The 16,398-nt window shown below is 41.6% G+C and overlaps 1 protein-coding gene across 7 annotated transcripts in view; it reads right to left on the bottom strand.

Annotated features, from left to right (window-relative positions):
• Nucleotides 1–1,827: 1,827 nt before the first annotated feature.
• The window catches only part of LRRC8D (leucine rich repeat containing 8 VRAC subunit D), a 115,809-nt gene continuing 101,238 nt past the window's right edge, over nt 1,828–16,398 (bottom strand). For 5 of the 7 annotated variants that reach the window (XM_032610496.1, XM_032610485.1, XM_032610509.1 and 2 more), the window contains one exon: nt 1,828–5,078. In XM_032610496.1, coding sequence (XP_032466387.1) covers nt 2,509–5,076 — 2,568 coding nt within the window. In that variant the 5' untranslated portion in view covers nt 5,077–5,078 and the 3' untranslated portion in view covers nt 1,828–2,508. The remainder of the gene's footprint in view (nt 5,079–16,398) is intronic. The other 2 variants (XM_032610456.1, XM_032610466.1) reach the window with 1 other exon arrangement.

Below are 16,398 nucleotides of genomic sequence, written 5' to 3'. Positions count from 1 at the left end.
TGAATCAGCATTTCTTAGGAAGCCTCTTTTAAAATATGGCTATTTGCAAACAGTGGCAAGGAATGCGGCATTTAAATCAACTGACCGTGAACTCTTCAGAGTTTAAGGAAATCATTAAGGGCTAATAAAATCAATAGAAGTTTGGGTAAGAGCAAAGATACCGCTTGATATCGTCTGAAGGCATGTTAACACCAATCAGCTAGCTCTAAGTGACTGGACCCCAGGTACTGATAAGGAAACAGGTGCCTAACGGCAGGTGCCAGTGGTCAGGCTGTGGGAAGGTCAGACCGGCTCCTACAGGCCTCTCCTCTGACAAGCAAGGTGAGTTGTGGGTAGGCTGCCACTTGTGCCCTTCAAAAACAACAGGCACTTGTCTTAAGAGAGGAACGCAAGTTTCCCAGTCCATAAAGCAAGGATCGTAAGGTCTGGCCTGTTTATCTTACAAGCAAGACAGTGTGGCATCCTTCTAAAGACACTGTACCAATTTCTGCTGGTGGCATTACTACGCAGGGAGAACAGTGCCCTATGTGGCTGGTGGTAAGGAAATGTCCAGGAGTGTTTACAGGCAGAGTTTCTAAGTGCAAAGCTTCACCGAAGCTCCTCTTTAACCAAATGTGCCCCCTCCCAGCCGTTATTCATGCACAGATTCTGTACACCTTCTGTATTACAACTGTGATCAATCATTTGTATTATTTGCCTAATTGATATGATCTCCCACGCTTTGTTATAAACCTCCATGTAGCCAGGGGCTGTGACTTATTCCAACAGTTAATCCCCAGTTCCTTGAACTTGCAAGGCACAAAGTAGGTACATAATCAATACCAGCGAAATCAATCAGTGAATGCTGAGAGAAATGGAGGATGTGTACCTGGGAGAGAATGTGCTTACACCAAAAATCCGCCTCTGCCCTCCGATTTTCTAAACTTGGGCTTTTATAAGCTAGTCTTCTTTCTACCTCAAGTCTTTTAGGAGGAGAGGGAGTAGCCAGGATGCTGGGGCTGGGGTCAGCTGCTAACTCAGCCACAGTGGCTGCAGCCTTTCCTATTAGCGATACTACTTCTCGAGGTATTTAGAAGCTCTATGGCAAGCAAAGATCACCACCGCTTCCAACAGGCCAGTAGCCCGAGATCAATTTTGGGGAGGAAAAGCAAGAATGTTGAGTCCATCTTTTCACATTCTCTGCAAAATCCTTCAAGCCACGCTAAGGTGTGACAAGAGACTATCCACTGTTTCACTAAATGAGTCCAGTCTTATATGGAGAGGACACTACTTTGTTACCTAGAGTGCCAGACAGTTCTCTTCTCTTGAAACAACACTCCTGTAGAATGGCCTATGAAATACCTGTCAACCAATACCCACACAGGTGGCATGGAATATTTTGATTTTCTGAGATGGGTTTAGCCACTTTGTAAGTTAGATAAAGAAGGAAAAACTATCATCCAAAAAGTATATTCTGCCAGCATTTCCCCGGACATGACCCCTCCTAGCTGCAGACAAACACAGGAAGTACAGCCTGTCACTAAAATGAATAGAGATATAGTCAGTTTTCCAACTCAACAAACTACAAATCCTATTTTTTCCCCCACAACAGTGGAAAGGGCAAGTAATTTAATGATACTTGCTCTGAATTTGTGTTATCTTCCAAATGGTGATATACTGGAAGGATGTCAGTCATCAAGCCATTAAATTTTTATTTTGCCTGTAATTAAATTTATTTAAAAATAACATTTTCTATTTATTGGCAGCTCTATAGTAGTGATAGAAAAATGTATCATATAACCAGAACTCCAGACTATGGAAAAACAGCTATGAGTAAGGAGAGCATTCTTTTATTTTTTCTTGTTATTTATTCTTAGAAAACAAACAAACAAACAAACAAACAAAACTCCCTCGACGCCCTACACACTTTTACTGCATTCCAGGCCTTTCAGAGTGTAAAATCTATAAAATGGGATTCTCAGAAGCGGTAGCACCAGTTAAATATTATAAGAAGTGCTTATTTGAGGTGCTTGAAATTAAAACAAAAAAGAAATCAGTATTTCAGCGAATCTGAATTTACAAGATCGGACCTGATACGCCTTCAGAGGTCTGAGCTAAAGGACTATTGCACCAATTCAGCAAAGTAAATCAAGACACCTCAAAAAAAGGTGGTATAGTAAGAAAATGTCAATTTAATCATTTACTTTAGCAGGCAAGCAATTTGTAAACATTCAGTAGCGGCAGCATCCAAGTTACAAACAATTTAAAAAGAAACCAAGATTAGTGATTATAATTTTTCCTTCCCTTTCCCCAAAAGAAAAAAGAAAAAGATTTGGAAGTGAATGACTTAACACACTATAAACGTTGAACATTCAGTTATGTCTTCTATCAGCCTTCTATGCATCCTCTCTGTTGTATTTTTAAAGGTGTATCTACTCCTAAAATGCATTATCTTGCAATAACTGGTACATGAGCACTTGCCATCTAGGAAGTTGTTCCTGCACACGGATGTGCACATCTGATCTCAGTTTAAATCCCATTTGCAAAGGGAATATTTATGTCTTGATTCAATGCTTCTTTGACTTCGAGTGGCAGGGTGTCAAAAAGGTGATCTTCCACAACAAGCCCGCTCTTCTTGAGCAGGCGACACTGGCCCAGCTGGGCTGGCAGGCGGTCCAAGCAGTTCCCTTTCAGCTCCAGCTGGGTGAGCTGGGAGAGCTGACCGATCTTCTCTGGGAGGGAAGTGATGCAGTTCTGCCCCAGATTCAAAGTCCTCAACTTAATGCATTTAAACAACTGTTTTGGCAGAACGTCCACTTTGTTCCCCGTGATATGCAAATGCTGCAGGTTCTGAAGTAATCCTATTTCTATTGGGATCATGGAAATGTTGTTGTAGCTTACATCTAAGCATCTGAGTTTCTGTAAACTAAACACTGCCACAGGTAGGGATTCGAGCTTGTTGTTAGAGAAATAAAGTGACTCCAAGTTTTTGACGTGGGTGATGGAGGGTGGAATGGTAACGATTTTATTATGCCACAGTTTTAAACAAGTCAGTCGCTTTAAATGCTGGAAACTGATGATTTCTTCAATTGTGCGTATGTTATTTGACTTTAAATCTAGTTCCTGCAAGTTAGAGAGGCTGAAAATAGCATGTGGAATTCTCTCTAGCTCACAGTTCTGGAGCTCGAGCTCGGCGACATTCATCATCTTCTTAAGGCTGTTCAGTACCAGGAGTTTAGTGCCGTCATTATGAACGACTAACCTTGTGAGATGCGGAGCCACATCTGTAATGTTGGAGGGGACTTTGGTCAGATTGCTCTTCACGTGGAGAATCTTAAGGTGCCGCAACTCTCGGAGGGATTCAAGTCCTATCATCTTATTGTTTTCAGAGTTCAAGTTGCCTATCAAGTACAGCTCGCGAAGGTTTTTGAGCAGATACACCCAGGCGGGAATTTCTGCCACGTCGGTGAACTTCACGTGAAGGCATCTCAAGTGATCACGGAGGAAGCTAAAAGCAGTCTGTTCCACTTTTGCAGGGCAGTGGCAGAGGTGAAGCTCTTGGAGGTTAGTCATCTGAGAAATCTTAGCAGGAATTTTAGCTTCTGGGATCAGCTCGAGTTTTAGCACATCCAGGTCTGTGAGGTCGAAGACAGCATCGGGCACACCTGAGAGCATAAACAGATGGAGCTCCTGCTTGTCCTGGGCGTTGCGTGACACGTGCTGCCTCAGTTTTTCAAATGTCCACTCGTGGTTCAAACTGATTTCCCTCAGTTTATTTTCACTGACTTCCGACAAGAACACCCCGAAACGCTTGGAATACAGCTGGTCATACTGGTCTACCATGTGTAGAAGGAACGCAAAATCATTTTTGACATCTGGAATGTCACTGAAACTGCTCTCTTCTCTGACTTTTTCAAAAGAATATTCCTTCAAAGGTATCCTGAATAACCAGAAGAGAGTGTAGAGGCAGATAAAACCATAAACGCAAATAATGGATATGTAACTGATGAGCAGTTTTTTCAGCATGTATGCCATGTTGTGGGTGCACTCAAACACCTCGTAACCCGTCAGGTGCTCAACTTTGGGCTTGCAGACGTGTTCAAAGCTGATCGCATTGACGAAGTTTGCAGTGTAGCAGAGGATAAAGATGAACTTGGCTGTTTTGATAACTGTTTGGACCACGTAGAGTTTATAGATCAAGTCACTGTCTTCCACGTGAGCACGGAACTTCCTCACTTTCTCAAACAGGGCTTTGGCCTGTTCCCCGTCCTTTTTGTCCAGGATGGTCATGCTGGGGACTTCAATCACGGGCTTTTCAGCTGAAAATTTGAAGCCAGTTTTGCTGATCATTGGGGTGCTGGCGCTGGGGCTCCCTTCATCACTGCTGGTAGATACGTGCTTTGGTAGAGTCTGGGCACCTGTTATTCTCTGCTTGTTTTCCTCCGAGTCTTCGCATGCTGTCTCAGACAACGCTTTAGTAGTCCAAGGAGATTCAAAGCACTTTCCTAATATTGAAACGAAATGTTCTACTTTTGAGCATGTTTTGGGATATTTGAACCAAAAGTTGCTACTGACCATGAGAATAATAGTATGTATAAGAGCAAGGTACGGAAAGTACTTAGAATACCACGGAAGGGCCAGGTGGTAACACATCTGATTAATAAATACATATTGCTGAAAATCCAAGTTTGTTTTTCGGCCTGCTGGGTCTTTCTTTGCCTCCTGATTTGGAACCGTGGAATCTGTGTGAGGATATGTGGCTCTGAGAGGTATGTCAGGTGTCACAGCAGATGCGCCAAAGGAAATCTCATTTGTCATCCGCCCATCTTGGTCTTGGTCTGTGGCTGACTCCACCTTCGGGATGTTGGTGGTAACGTCGGCACTTCCTGGTGGTGTGTGTGCCTTTGAATTTACAGGAGATGGCAATACTGGCAAGCAGACCACCTGATCTTTGGTAAGTTGCATGGTTCCTGCAAAGATGGCTACCATCAACATAACGACAGCCAGGTAATCCATAAACACGTCCCACCATGGTTTCAGGATTCGGTAAGTTGGTTGAATGTCATTAAGTGAAGCAACTTCCGCAAGGGTAAACATTCCTAGAAAACAGGCGAACAAAAGACATTATGACACAGATGCAAGTGAAAACATTAAATGAGAAAATGCTTTCTTTTTCTAGTTTCTTCTTCCATTTTCTCCAACCAACCATTCTCCCTTGCATCGTGCTCCTCCTATGCATCGTTTACTCTACCTGGAATACTTCCTCCTCATTCCTTCATGAGGCTATCAGGTTTCTGTTGCCTTTCCCAGGAAGCCCTCCCTGATCCCTAGTCTGGGTGAGGTGTTTCTCTGATGTGCTCCCACAGGACTCTGTACCTCTATCCATCACAGCCCTCATCACACTGGCAGAACCAACTGTTCACTTGTCTGATCCCCCATAAGATAATAAGTTTCATGGGGACAGGGATCATGTCCGTTTTCCTTACTGCTATACAGTCAATGCCTGAAACACAGCTGATGCTCAACCAGTGAAACACTGTACAGGTTCTTGATCATCACCTTTATCACCATCATCATCATCAACATCAAAATTCCTCAAGAACATTTATTCACGGTCTATATATTGTATTAGGCAGACGAGCATTTTATTAAACTTAATTGCCATTACAAGCAACCTGGACCCAAGTAAGAATAAAAACTCGGGGGCTTCCCTGGTGGCGCAGTGGTTGAGAGTCCGCCTGCCGATGCAGGGGACACGGGTTCGTGCCCTGGTCCGGGAGGATCCCACATGCCGCGGAGCGGCTGGGCCCGTGAGCCATGGCCGCTGAGCCTGTGCTCCGCAACGGGAGAGGCCACAACAGTGAGAGGCCCGCGTACCGCAAAAAAAAAAAAAAAGAATAAAAACTCTAAGCCACTCCTCAACATAAAAAGTTAAAGGACCACACAGCAAAGAAACTGTGGGATTCTTGTAACCAGGGACATCTTACAGCTGTCATAGTGTCAACGGTAGTTTTCAAGCACATTGTACTTGGGACAGGTTTTTTTTTTTTTTCGGTACGCGGGCCTCTCACTGTTGTGGTCCCTCCCGTTGCGGAGCACAGGCTCCAGACGCACAGGCTCAGCGTCCATGGCTCACGGGCCCAGCCGCTCCACAGCATGTGGGATCTTCCCGGACCGGGGCACGAACTCGTGTCCCCTGCATTGGCAGGTGGACTCTCAACCACTGCGCCACCAGGGAAGCCCTGGGACAGGTTTTGATTCCAGGAGAGAGAAGAGGAGGCTGATTACTTTCCTAGAGGAGGAAGAAAAGGTAAAAAAGGTGGGAGGCAGAGAACACGGCAGTAGAGTACCATAATGTCACATTGACCCTGAATGGTCACCAGCTCGGCCCAGCACATCCCTTCAAGGGCGATAACACCTGAACAACCAACACCAGCATGCTACGACTCCAGCCTCAGATGGCTTTTCTCTTCCAGCACGCAGTCCACGCTGCCACTCCCCAACAAGCGTTTTGGGGCCCTGCCGTTTCCTCCATCCCATTTCCTTTTTTTTCTTTCTGTTGAACTCTGATGTATTCTTCAAGTCCCAGCTCAAGCACTACCTCTTTCTCAAGCTCCTATCATACTGTCTAAAAATAATCTATTTCCAGTGTTAGTCTCTTCAACTAGCTCTTGAGCTCCTCCTGGGTAGAGACTATGTCTTATTCACCTTTGTATCTACCGTGCCCTATTCTCTCCCCTTAGGAACAGAGAAGGCATTGAGTAATGATGATGATGATGATGATAGCAGCTATCATTTGTCATCTTCCCTCCATATACCAAGCACCGTATCAGGAGCTTTGCATCTGATACAATCCCCTGCTTTTGTACACAGTACATTCCTGAAAATGAATGTATTAAAGTTGAGGTTTGGGGGCTGAGGGAAGGCTTCTATTTCTAAAATGCTACACAATCTTATAATATCCACCAGAACTCCTAAAATCAAAAAGACAGGTAATACCAAGGATGTGAGGATGTGGAGCAGTTAGAACACTTAAACACTGCTGCTGGGAGTGTGAATTCATATAACTGTGTTGGCAAGTTTTTGCTTTAATATCTACCAAAGCTGAATATATGCAAACTCTATTGCCCAGCAATCCCATTGCTAACTATATACCCATGAGAAATACACATACTCATCAAAAGACACGAACAAGAACATTTCCAGCAGCGCTCTTTGAAACAGCCCTAAAATGGAAGCTATCCAAATGCCCATTAGCGCTAGAACGGGAAAATGAAATGTGGTATATTTACAAAGTGGAACATCAGACAGCAACAAGAATGAATGGTCTGGTTACAAGGGCATATTCGGTTCATAAAACGTGATCTGTACACTTGAGGCTATGTGCCTTTTTCGTATGCATGCTTCAACTTCAATATGGAGTTTCAAAAAGAAATGGTAAAAGAAGCTGTAGCAGAAACAGCTGCCCTAGGAATGTGCTGGGACACGAGACTGAGGCTTTGCCTCACCCCTGTCCCAAGGCACCCCCAGGCTGGCTGGGGTCAAAGGCCATGTGAACCCGTAACCTTCTCCGGCAGCCTCCCCTTGCTTGAGAGAAAGGGCCTGCTCTCCCTGGGGTACAATCTGCCACAGAAAAGAGGGTGCAGGGGTATGAATGTACAATGTACAAAAGCTCTGGCTGGTAACAGTTTAACGTATACAGACAGAACACAAGTGGAACACTGCCTGAATTCCATCTAACCTTCACAACATTCCTCTAAGTTGCCAAAGTGTTATTACCTCCCCTTGACAAGTAAAGAAATAGGCTCATAGGAGTTAAGTTGTGGAAGTCAAATAATTAGTGGTGGAGTCTGGATTTAAAACCTCATTTAAGGCCAAACCACCTGTTCTTTCTACCAAATTCTATCATCTCTTTTCTTTACTTCTCATGTTTGGAGTGCTTTACAGTTTGCAAGCTACTTTGCCATAAAATATCTCAATTGATTCTCACAATAACCCAGTGAACTAGGCATTACTATTGCCCAAGGATATGAGGAAACCTGAGGCACAAACATCTTAAATGACCTTCCCGAGCCAATTAAGTGACAGAGCTAACAGAATCTTTCATCTTCAGACCTCTTTCTCTATCACGCTGTCATCCAATGACTGAGCTGTTGGCTAAGGCTTGGCCGTTGAAGGAAAGACCTTCTCACTGTTGTCCTTGGCTTTGAAGAGACAGAGGAGTGAAATTATGTAATCATCACCTTCCCTAAAACAACCTTTTATGACACTGACTCACAATTCAAGAAAACCGCAAGTCAGGCACCATGGAGAAGATAGAAATGGCCCGTCAAGGAGCTCCCAGTCTAATGGGGGATGACAAGCAATAAGTGTGCTATTAATACATGGTAAGAAAATTGCTGACCTGGTTAATGCAAGGTATAGGAGAGGCACAGGACAGGGAAAACTCACATTTGCATTTGGTTAGTGGGAGGATTTCACAAAGATCTGGTTTTTCAGATGAGACTGGAAGGATGGGGACTGCCACGGGGTGGTGGGAATATAATTTTGGCAGAAGAAGTAGCAAGTCAATGACATAGACACATGGGAGAAATTATGTTATAGAAACTACAAATAACTCTAATGTCATTCTATTATTAGTCTAGTATGCCCCTCAATAGGTATCACATTTAATGGGTAAGCCAAGAGATGGAAACCAAGGCATAGATGGTTTAAATGCAGTTATAAGGAAGTGCCTGGGCCATAAGGCAGGAAACCAGTACTTTCCTGCAATGTCAGCCACCGACTAGCTCTTATCTCGAACATAGGACTTCAACTAATGCGTCTGTTCTCCTATTTCACCTATCAAAAACTGGGTGCAGTACTGGGAGTGCTTCAACCACTAACTGAATTAGAGATGCAGTGGCACTTTGAAAATAAAAGTTGCTTTTCATACATTGTGTATGTGTGTGTGTACAAAGGACGTTAAATACACATTCATATAATATAGTGTATTAAGTCTATTATGATCCTCAGGTGACTTTCTAATCTAAAAGTCAAGTCAATGAGAGAGGAGATCGTACCTAGTTATCTTGAGGCTTGATCTCTTTAGTGAGTCAGGACTCAGAATGGTTATAAATGGTTATTAGGGGATTTTTTTTTTAACCTGAGGAAGGCACATTAATAAGTACTAATTGCGTACATGCTCTGGGCTCTCCTTTATATGTCTGTTGCAAAGAACTTAAAGAATTACATTATAAGGAAGTGGATTTCACATTCCAAGACTTCTCCATGGCACATATGAAAATCAGCTTAATATTCCTGTAAGCAAACATTTCTCATGGAAGTTGAGGAAGCTTTTTGTACTAGAACTGAAAGGGGAATGTTATTGGACTTTGGCTGGACAAAGATGAATCAGAAAATAAAAGAATGGAGCTATATTAGTTTATGATATGTGATTCTGTTTCTTATCTTACGGCCAATAATAATGGAATAAACCAATAACCAATTGGTTCAGAACAACCCTGAACCTGTGAATATACTATAAAACACTGAATCGTACACCTCAAATGGGTGAATTGTATGGTATATGAACTATATCCCGGTAAAACTATTAAAATTTAGGAGCTAGACCTCAATCTTTGTTAATTTTATTGTCTAAACAGACTCTCAACTGAAATAGGAAACTGAAAGTAGATAGGATTATAGCCTAATTGTAGATACTCATGCTAGACTATGTATATTCTAAGTTCAAACATGTTTTTAGATGGCTGCTATGTTATGATTGAACTGAACTGGTTCTGGAGAAAAATATTTAGCATTTTACTTATCCTCTCTAAGCATCCATGCCTCACCTATAAAATCTTGATATCAACACCTCTCAGGGTCATGTGGGTCATGTATTGGAAATACCAGTTCAGGGTCTGACACAAAGTTAAGCCCCCAAAGATGTTTGCTGAATCTGAATGCAGAAAAAGCATCATTAAGGTGAAAGCAAGCCCATCTTAATCAGTCTTTAACTGAAAATGGCTGGGCCAATTTCTTGAATTTTGAACTAGCATGTAACACTATGTTCACAGAATTCATTCTGTAATAAATGATTGACAAAACTTTGCATTCAATTTCATTTATTCAAAAACATTTCAATTAAAATTTCTTATATTAGGAGGTGGCATATTATACTAGAAAGAGCACAACTTTGATGCCAAAGAGACCAGGACTCAAATCTTGCCCTTTCTTTCCTGTTTATTAGCAGTATAAACGTGGTAGTGTTTGCTGGAAAACTTACACTAATGAGATTATTATTAGCACACAGAGAAAGTCTAGCATTAAAACAGAAAAATATGATCACCATTAAAACTTAAAAATCTCGTCCCATCTGCACTAGGTCTTCGTACCCCTATTAAAAGGAAGAAAGTCAAATGGCTTTGAAACGTCATTTAATGAAAAGGGTTTAACGTAAGAAGCAGCAAATAGCTTGACTAATCAGTCTAATACATACACTTCCCACCTAGGTACGAGTTCCCTACCCGATCAAATACCAACTTTCATTTTCTTTTTACAGTGTTCTGTGAAAAGACAATCGGCCTTCTTGGTCAAACTGGGAAAATGGGAGAATACCCAAGAGACTGGTGAGGATCAAGTTCTCAAATCTTACACAGAAATAAGTAAAAGGAAAACAAATTAAAGTTCATAAAGAGGTAATAAGCTACACACTCACTACGAATAACCCTTCCTCAACACCCAGCATACACGAGCGCATGGATACACACACACCATACCCAATTCAGGTACCTAAAATTCATATGGTTAAAGAAAATGAATGCTTCACATATAGAATGAGAAGGAATGATTCAGTCTTTTTCCAACAGAGCTCTGTATTACTGGTATTATATAAGTGTTAACAGTTATGGATTACAATTATACAAGATACTCTATAGTTGATATAATTCTGTATACAAATGAAACAATTAGTGTTACTCCCTCTTAAAGATTATGATAAGAAATTATACTTTTAAAAGTAGTTTTCTTCTAACACTACTTTGGTTTAGATACCTCAAAAATAACTGAAAAAGATATTTAAAGAAAAAAATTCCAGAGTTTTCAGGAAACTTCTTATATAAACTCTATCAAAATCAGATTCCACACTGGGCAAAACCCATCCATTTAATGCCTGAAAGTAGAGGACTATAAAAATTTCAGAACTTGTTAACTATAAAAAGAACTTTATACAAAGTATACTTTAGTACCTATTGGAGGTTTTTCTCTAGAGTACTGCTATTCACAGAGAAAATTTACTTCAAAGCTCAAAGCTGAGAAATGTAACTCTAAATACACTTTAGTAGACCTAAGGCAAACTATCTTAGGAAATATAACAAATGAGTTAACACACTGTTGTGAACTTTTTTGCTTTTTCTTGTAGCTTTTGATTTTAAAAGTCAAGTCCCATGTTTGAGAGCTAGAAATGAGATATTATTCAAGGAACAATACGGAAAAGCCTCTAAATCAATGGCTTCCACATTTTGTTCCACACAACATCAGAGTCTCTTCTACAAATTATCACTAGCGTTCCCCTTAACCACAAACTCTGGCCAACAGAATTTCAGAAATGCTTCAGGACCTACAGGACTCTCTTAATATACCCTCTACTAGAAACTTCATTTTATTCAACAAATATTTATGGAGTATACTCTGTGTGCTGGATACAGATCCTAGAGATAAAAAGGGGAATAATAATAATAAAGTAGCTGTCCTGACTGAGAAAGCAGCCTGGAGTAAATACAAACAGAAAAAAGAGATAATAGGCAAATGGTTGACTAGCCCCTAAAAAGAGAGCCAGCAGCTAACGGATCTTAATAAGGGATCCAGAAAAAGCCATCCCAAGATCAGAACTAAGTGTCTGGTCAAACCTTTATAATCATAATTTCACCCAGTTTACTAGGCAGCCAGTGGGATTTCTAAGGGGAGCTTTATTTGCATTTCTGCTGCTTCTTTCCATCTATAAGATAGAAACTTAGACCCAAAATGACCATTTTCCTTTTAAGGTCACTCACCTTCAATCTTGCTTCTCTAGAGTATGTCCGGCACGTGCCTGAAACTGGGCTAAGGGAAGTGAACTAGGATGGAGCTCCCTGAAACCCTAGCAGCTTTCCATGGTTCTGGGAAGTCTGCCACATTCTCTTCCAGCTGTCTTTGGGACAGAATGCCCCTCTGATGACAAACCCATGGATATCTGCTCTGGATATGGACAGCTGGGAGCCCAGCGTTCCTTATTCCTGGTTTGGTAAAGACTGCTAGAAAGCATGTGGGTACCTTGACCCAGTGCTCTACTTACTAACTCTCAAAACACTTCTTGAAGTTAGGAAAAGATACTCAGACATTGATACAGTGTACCTTGGATAGGTAGCTTATTTAGTTAAAAAAAGCTACTTCGCAGTTTATTAGGGACCTTAGCCATCAGTACGAAAAACGTATGCAGAGTTAGACAATGGTTGCTCATGACCCTTCTGAACTGGGAGCTCCATCAGTCTGGCTAGTTCCCTTTCTCCCTCCACCTGGGTTTGAATCCCTAACCTAAAGGGAGGAGAGTTTCTTCCATCTGCATGTCCCCAGGGCATGGCACAGGACAGGCACTTAATAAAGGTCTGTAACTGAATGAATCACGCAGCCCTGTAACAGCATTCTAGGAGAGGGCTCAGAAGGCACTGAACCTGGGAGCCAAATGCTGCCACTATTAATTACAGCGACATGTAAGGTCACTATTAATTATGCCAAAGTCAAAATGACCAGTTCTGACAGGCGTTCTTCAATGTCCAGATGGGCGGTAGTACACAATTCTTTGGAACAGGTTATTCTGAAGGTAACTCATTCATAGACCATCTGCATGCAGTTTGGCTCATAATTAAACATTTTACAGGAAAACAAAAAGACACAGGTAAATTTGTCTTTAAAACCTTCAAAACCTTGACCAGGACAGAAGACTGAGATCTGATTTCTGATGGACAGCAGGTGACAAGCCAGTGTGAACTCTAGGGCAGAGGCAAATGAGCACCAATTAAACACACAGCCAGGTGATGCAGAAGGCCAGAGAGGAAGGAGCGCCAGAGAGGCAAACTCTTCATTATATGAGATAATGAAGCTGCCAGAGCCTCAGGCCTTCCTTCTCCTTGTCCGCCGGGGAGTTTGCTGCCCTTCCCCCTGGGCAATGGATGCGGAAGTTCTGATTGTATCTAACTGTGCACACACACAGTTTACTAGAGTCGATAAACACTTAAATCAGAAAACCGTGTCAAAGTGTTGAGCAAGTGCCCAGAACGGTAAGTGCTTAATAAGATTAGCCACTGTTATTATTCACTGTGTTCAGTAAGCTGTTTTATAGAAAGAACCCTATACAAATACATCTTTACTACTAGCTGTGAAAAGAAGTTTGTCTTTCATGATTACTGATATGAAGAGCCGTGGAATCCAGATGTTCTCCACTTAGCTTTGGCTTTCAAGAAATCTGGCTAAATTTTATATATGTATTATAAACATTAACTCTTAGCCTGAGTCTTCTTTTTTTTTTTTTTTTTTTTTTTTTGCGGTATGTGGGCCTCTCACTGTTGTGGTCTCTCCCGTTGCAGAGTACAGGCTCTGGACGCGCAGGCTCAGCGGCCATGGCTCACGGGCCCAGCCGCTACGCGGCATGTGGGATCTTCCCGGACTGGGGCGTGAACCCGTGTCCCCTGCATCGGCAGACAGACTCTCAACCACTGCGCCACCAGGGAAGCCCTTGAGTCTTCATTTAATTATTCACTTACTCATCCCTTCACCCATGAAATATATACTGTATACTGAAGTACTAACATGAGGCACATTCCTGGAGAAAACTTGGTGAGCAAATTCAGGCGTATTTCCTTTCTCACAGAGAGAAATGTTCCTGTAACTGGATATAGAAAATGGTCAACTGAGAAGAGCTACCAAGAAGAGGAACAGGCAGAGGCAGATTTGCTGTGCAGTGAAAACTCAAGCTTCAGGACACCTTCCTTCCACAGGCCCCTTTCAAGGCCCTGCACCTACTTTTATGTCTCTAACTTGGTGTTCTTTTTCTTAAAGAGGGCTCTTCCCCCAATTTCAGATTCCAGAAAAGCCAGACCTTCCCTGCTTGCCTGGGATTATGAAGGCGGATAACACGGGACTTTCCGCCAGTAAGACTGAGGAGGAAATCAGGACTGACGTGAGGGGTGAAGAAAGAGTGCACGATGGGCTGGACCAGAACGTCCAAAGGCCGTGTGGAGAGAGAGGGAGAGCAGACAATACTGAGGAACTGAAAGAAGGTCAGTGGCCTGGAGCTTGGGGAGTGAGAAGAACGGGTGGTAGGAGATGAGGCCGTGTGAGCGTTTCTGATGGCATCAACCTAAGGGCAGTGGGAAGCCACTGATGTGTTTTTAGTGGAGGGAGGAGGTGGGTTAAGTCAGATTTGTGTCTCTGAAAAGATTACTGCAGGCCTCGTGTACAGGTCAGTGAGGGAAGATGTGAGATGAAGAAGGCAGCTACTGCACTGCTCTGGGCAAAGGACGGAGGGAAAGACTAGGCTGTGACTGATGGAGAACTAAGTGAGTAAGACGGGTGGATTTGTGAGCTAACAGGCCAAAGAAATAACAGCAGGACTCAACAGATTGGATGGGGAGGATGAAGGAGAGAAAGGTGTCAAGGTTGACTCCCAGATGTCTTTTAATTCTCTACTTACTGTTCCATACCCTTCTTCTTTTACATCCATTTACATGGTTTTATTGTAACTGAATCTTTTCTCATAAGCCCTTCAAATCCTTTTTTTCCCCTCATACATCTTCCAGAATCCTTTATTATTTTCTTTTTCTTCAAGTCCTTTTAAAAAGTAGGTAGGTTATATATAATAAATGAAAAGAAATATAAGCCCTCACATACTTGGCCATGAAATCTATAAGCTTAGATAGTTTGAAAAACATTACTTTAGTGTTATCAACATACAGATGATTGACAGCTATCTTTTTGTAATACTTCTGGGGTGAAGCACAATTTTAAAACCCCAAATAGTCTGCATTCATCTATATTTGGAGAACACATACATATGATGTATTTCACTGAACATTATGTGCCACATAATCAAAAGGGAGCCAGCATATAATACCGTAAGAATCCTACCTGTGATCAAAGCCTGTGATTATTCATGCTGATAAAATCTGGTTTCTGGGATAAACTACACAGAACAGTTAAAAAAAACAAAAATAAAAACCCTTTATTATATCTTTTAAGGGAGACGGGAAGGCAGCATAGTTTCATTCTTCACTGTGCTTTCTTTAGGTCAATATTAAGATGAGTTTACATTTTATAAGTAAACAATAGCCAAACAGTAGGGTAGCAATAAAGGTGGAGCAAAGGTATAAGGGGTAATAGTATGAGAACAAAACTAAATATTTTAAACGTGTACAAAGATAATCAGGAAATGGTGTAATTTATGCGCAAATAATCTAGAGTCTTTTTCTGAGCTAGTAATTTAAAACGGAATTCAATTCTTAACAAGTTGGTAGCATAATGGATAAGAACGTGGCTTAAGGAGACAGCCTGCCTGAGATTTCATCCCATCTCCACCTCTTACCAATTCAACTGTAAAACAGGAACACAATGTCTCACATCACTTGCTGTGTAAACTTGGGCCTTTGTTTTCCTTATCAGTGAAGTGGGGATAAAATACCACTGTGACCAGATACCAAATCACCCAGTATAACGTTAAGCACATAGTAGGATGCTCCCACACTAAATACTTGCCAAAATTGGCCCTAGATGTCCAAAAAATTGGGGAAGGTGGGAGACCTTGAGGAAAACCCAGGATTGAAATGTGGTGGCAACAGGGAGGAAAAAGGACCATGAAGGCTTTGAGGGTGAAAAAAAAATAATGAAGAAAAGAGAGAAAAGAAAATCAAGAAAACTAAGATAAGGAGGAGCTGACTTCAAGAGAATAAAGGTGTAAATCAAATACCGCAGAGATAAAGGACAATCAAAACTCTTAAAAATCATGAATGACCTTTGATAACATAATCTCTATTATAGTGTAATTCATTATCAACATTAGAAACCATCTTAGAGTTGACTAAAAATGACCCCAAAGGGTTAGCCTTTTAGAGGAATGCAAACAAGGCCTTATTTTAGAATTAGTCATGATAAATTGGTAAACTTGGTGGAATATCACTTTTGTTCTATTTCAAAGGAGTGTTTATTCATATTCAATTTGCTTAATCTTGTTTCTAAGGACTTAGCATCTATATGTGAAAATTACAAATGATCTTTAGAAAAGCAGGTCTGATAGGACGCTTAACCGGAAGACTTTCACTAGCTAAGATGTGCATGGAATTCATGCTCTTCTCCTTTCCCCCAAATTATAACAAACTAACGGAGCTGTAACAGAGAGCCACGGTCATGTGT

This window comes from Phocoena sinus, chromosome 1 (assembly GCF_008692025.1).
Source record: "Phocoena sinus isolate mPhoSin1 chromosome 1, mPhoSin1.pri, whole genome shotgun sequence".
In the NCBI taxonomy this organism is placed as follows: domain Eukaryota; kingdom Metazoa; phylum Chordata; class Mammalia; order Artiodactyla; family Phocoenidae; genus Phocoena; species Phocoena sinus.
The sequence above is the reverse complement of the archived record's forward strand: the minus strand, read 5'-3'. Positions and strand labels throughout refer to the sequence as shown.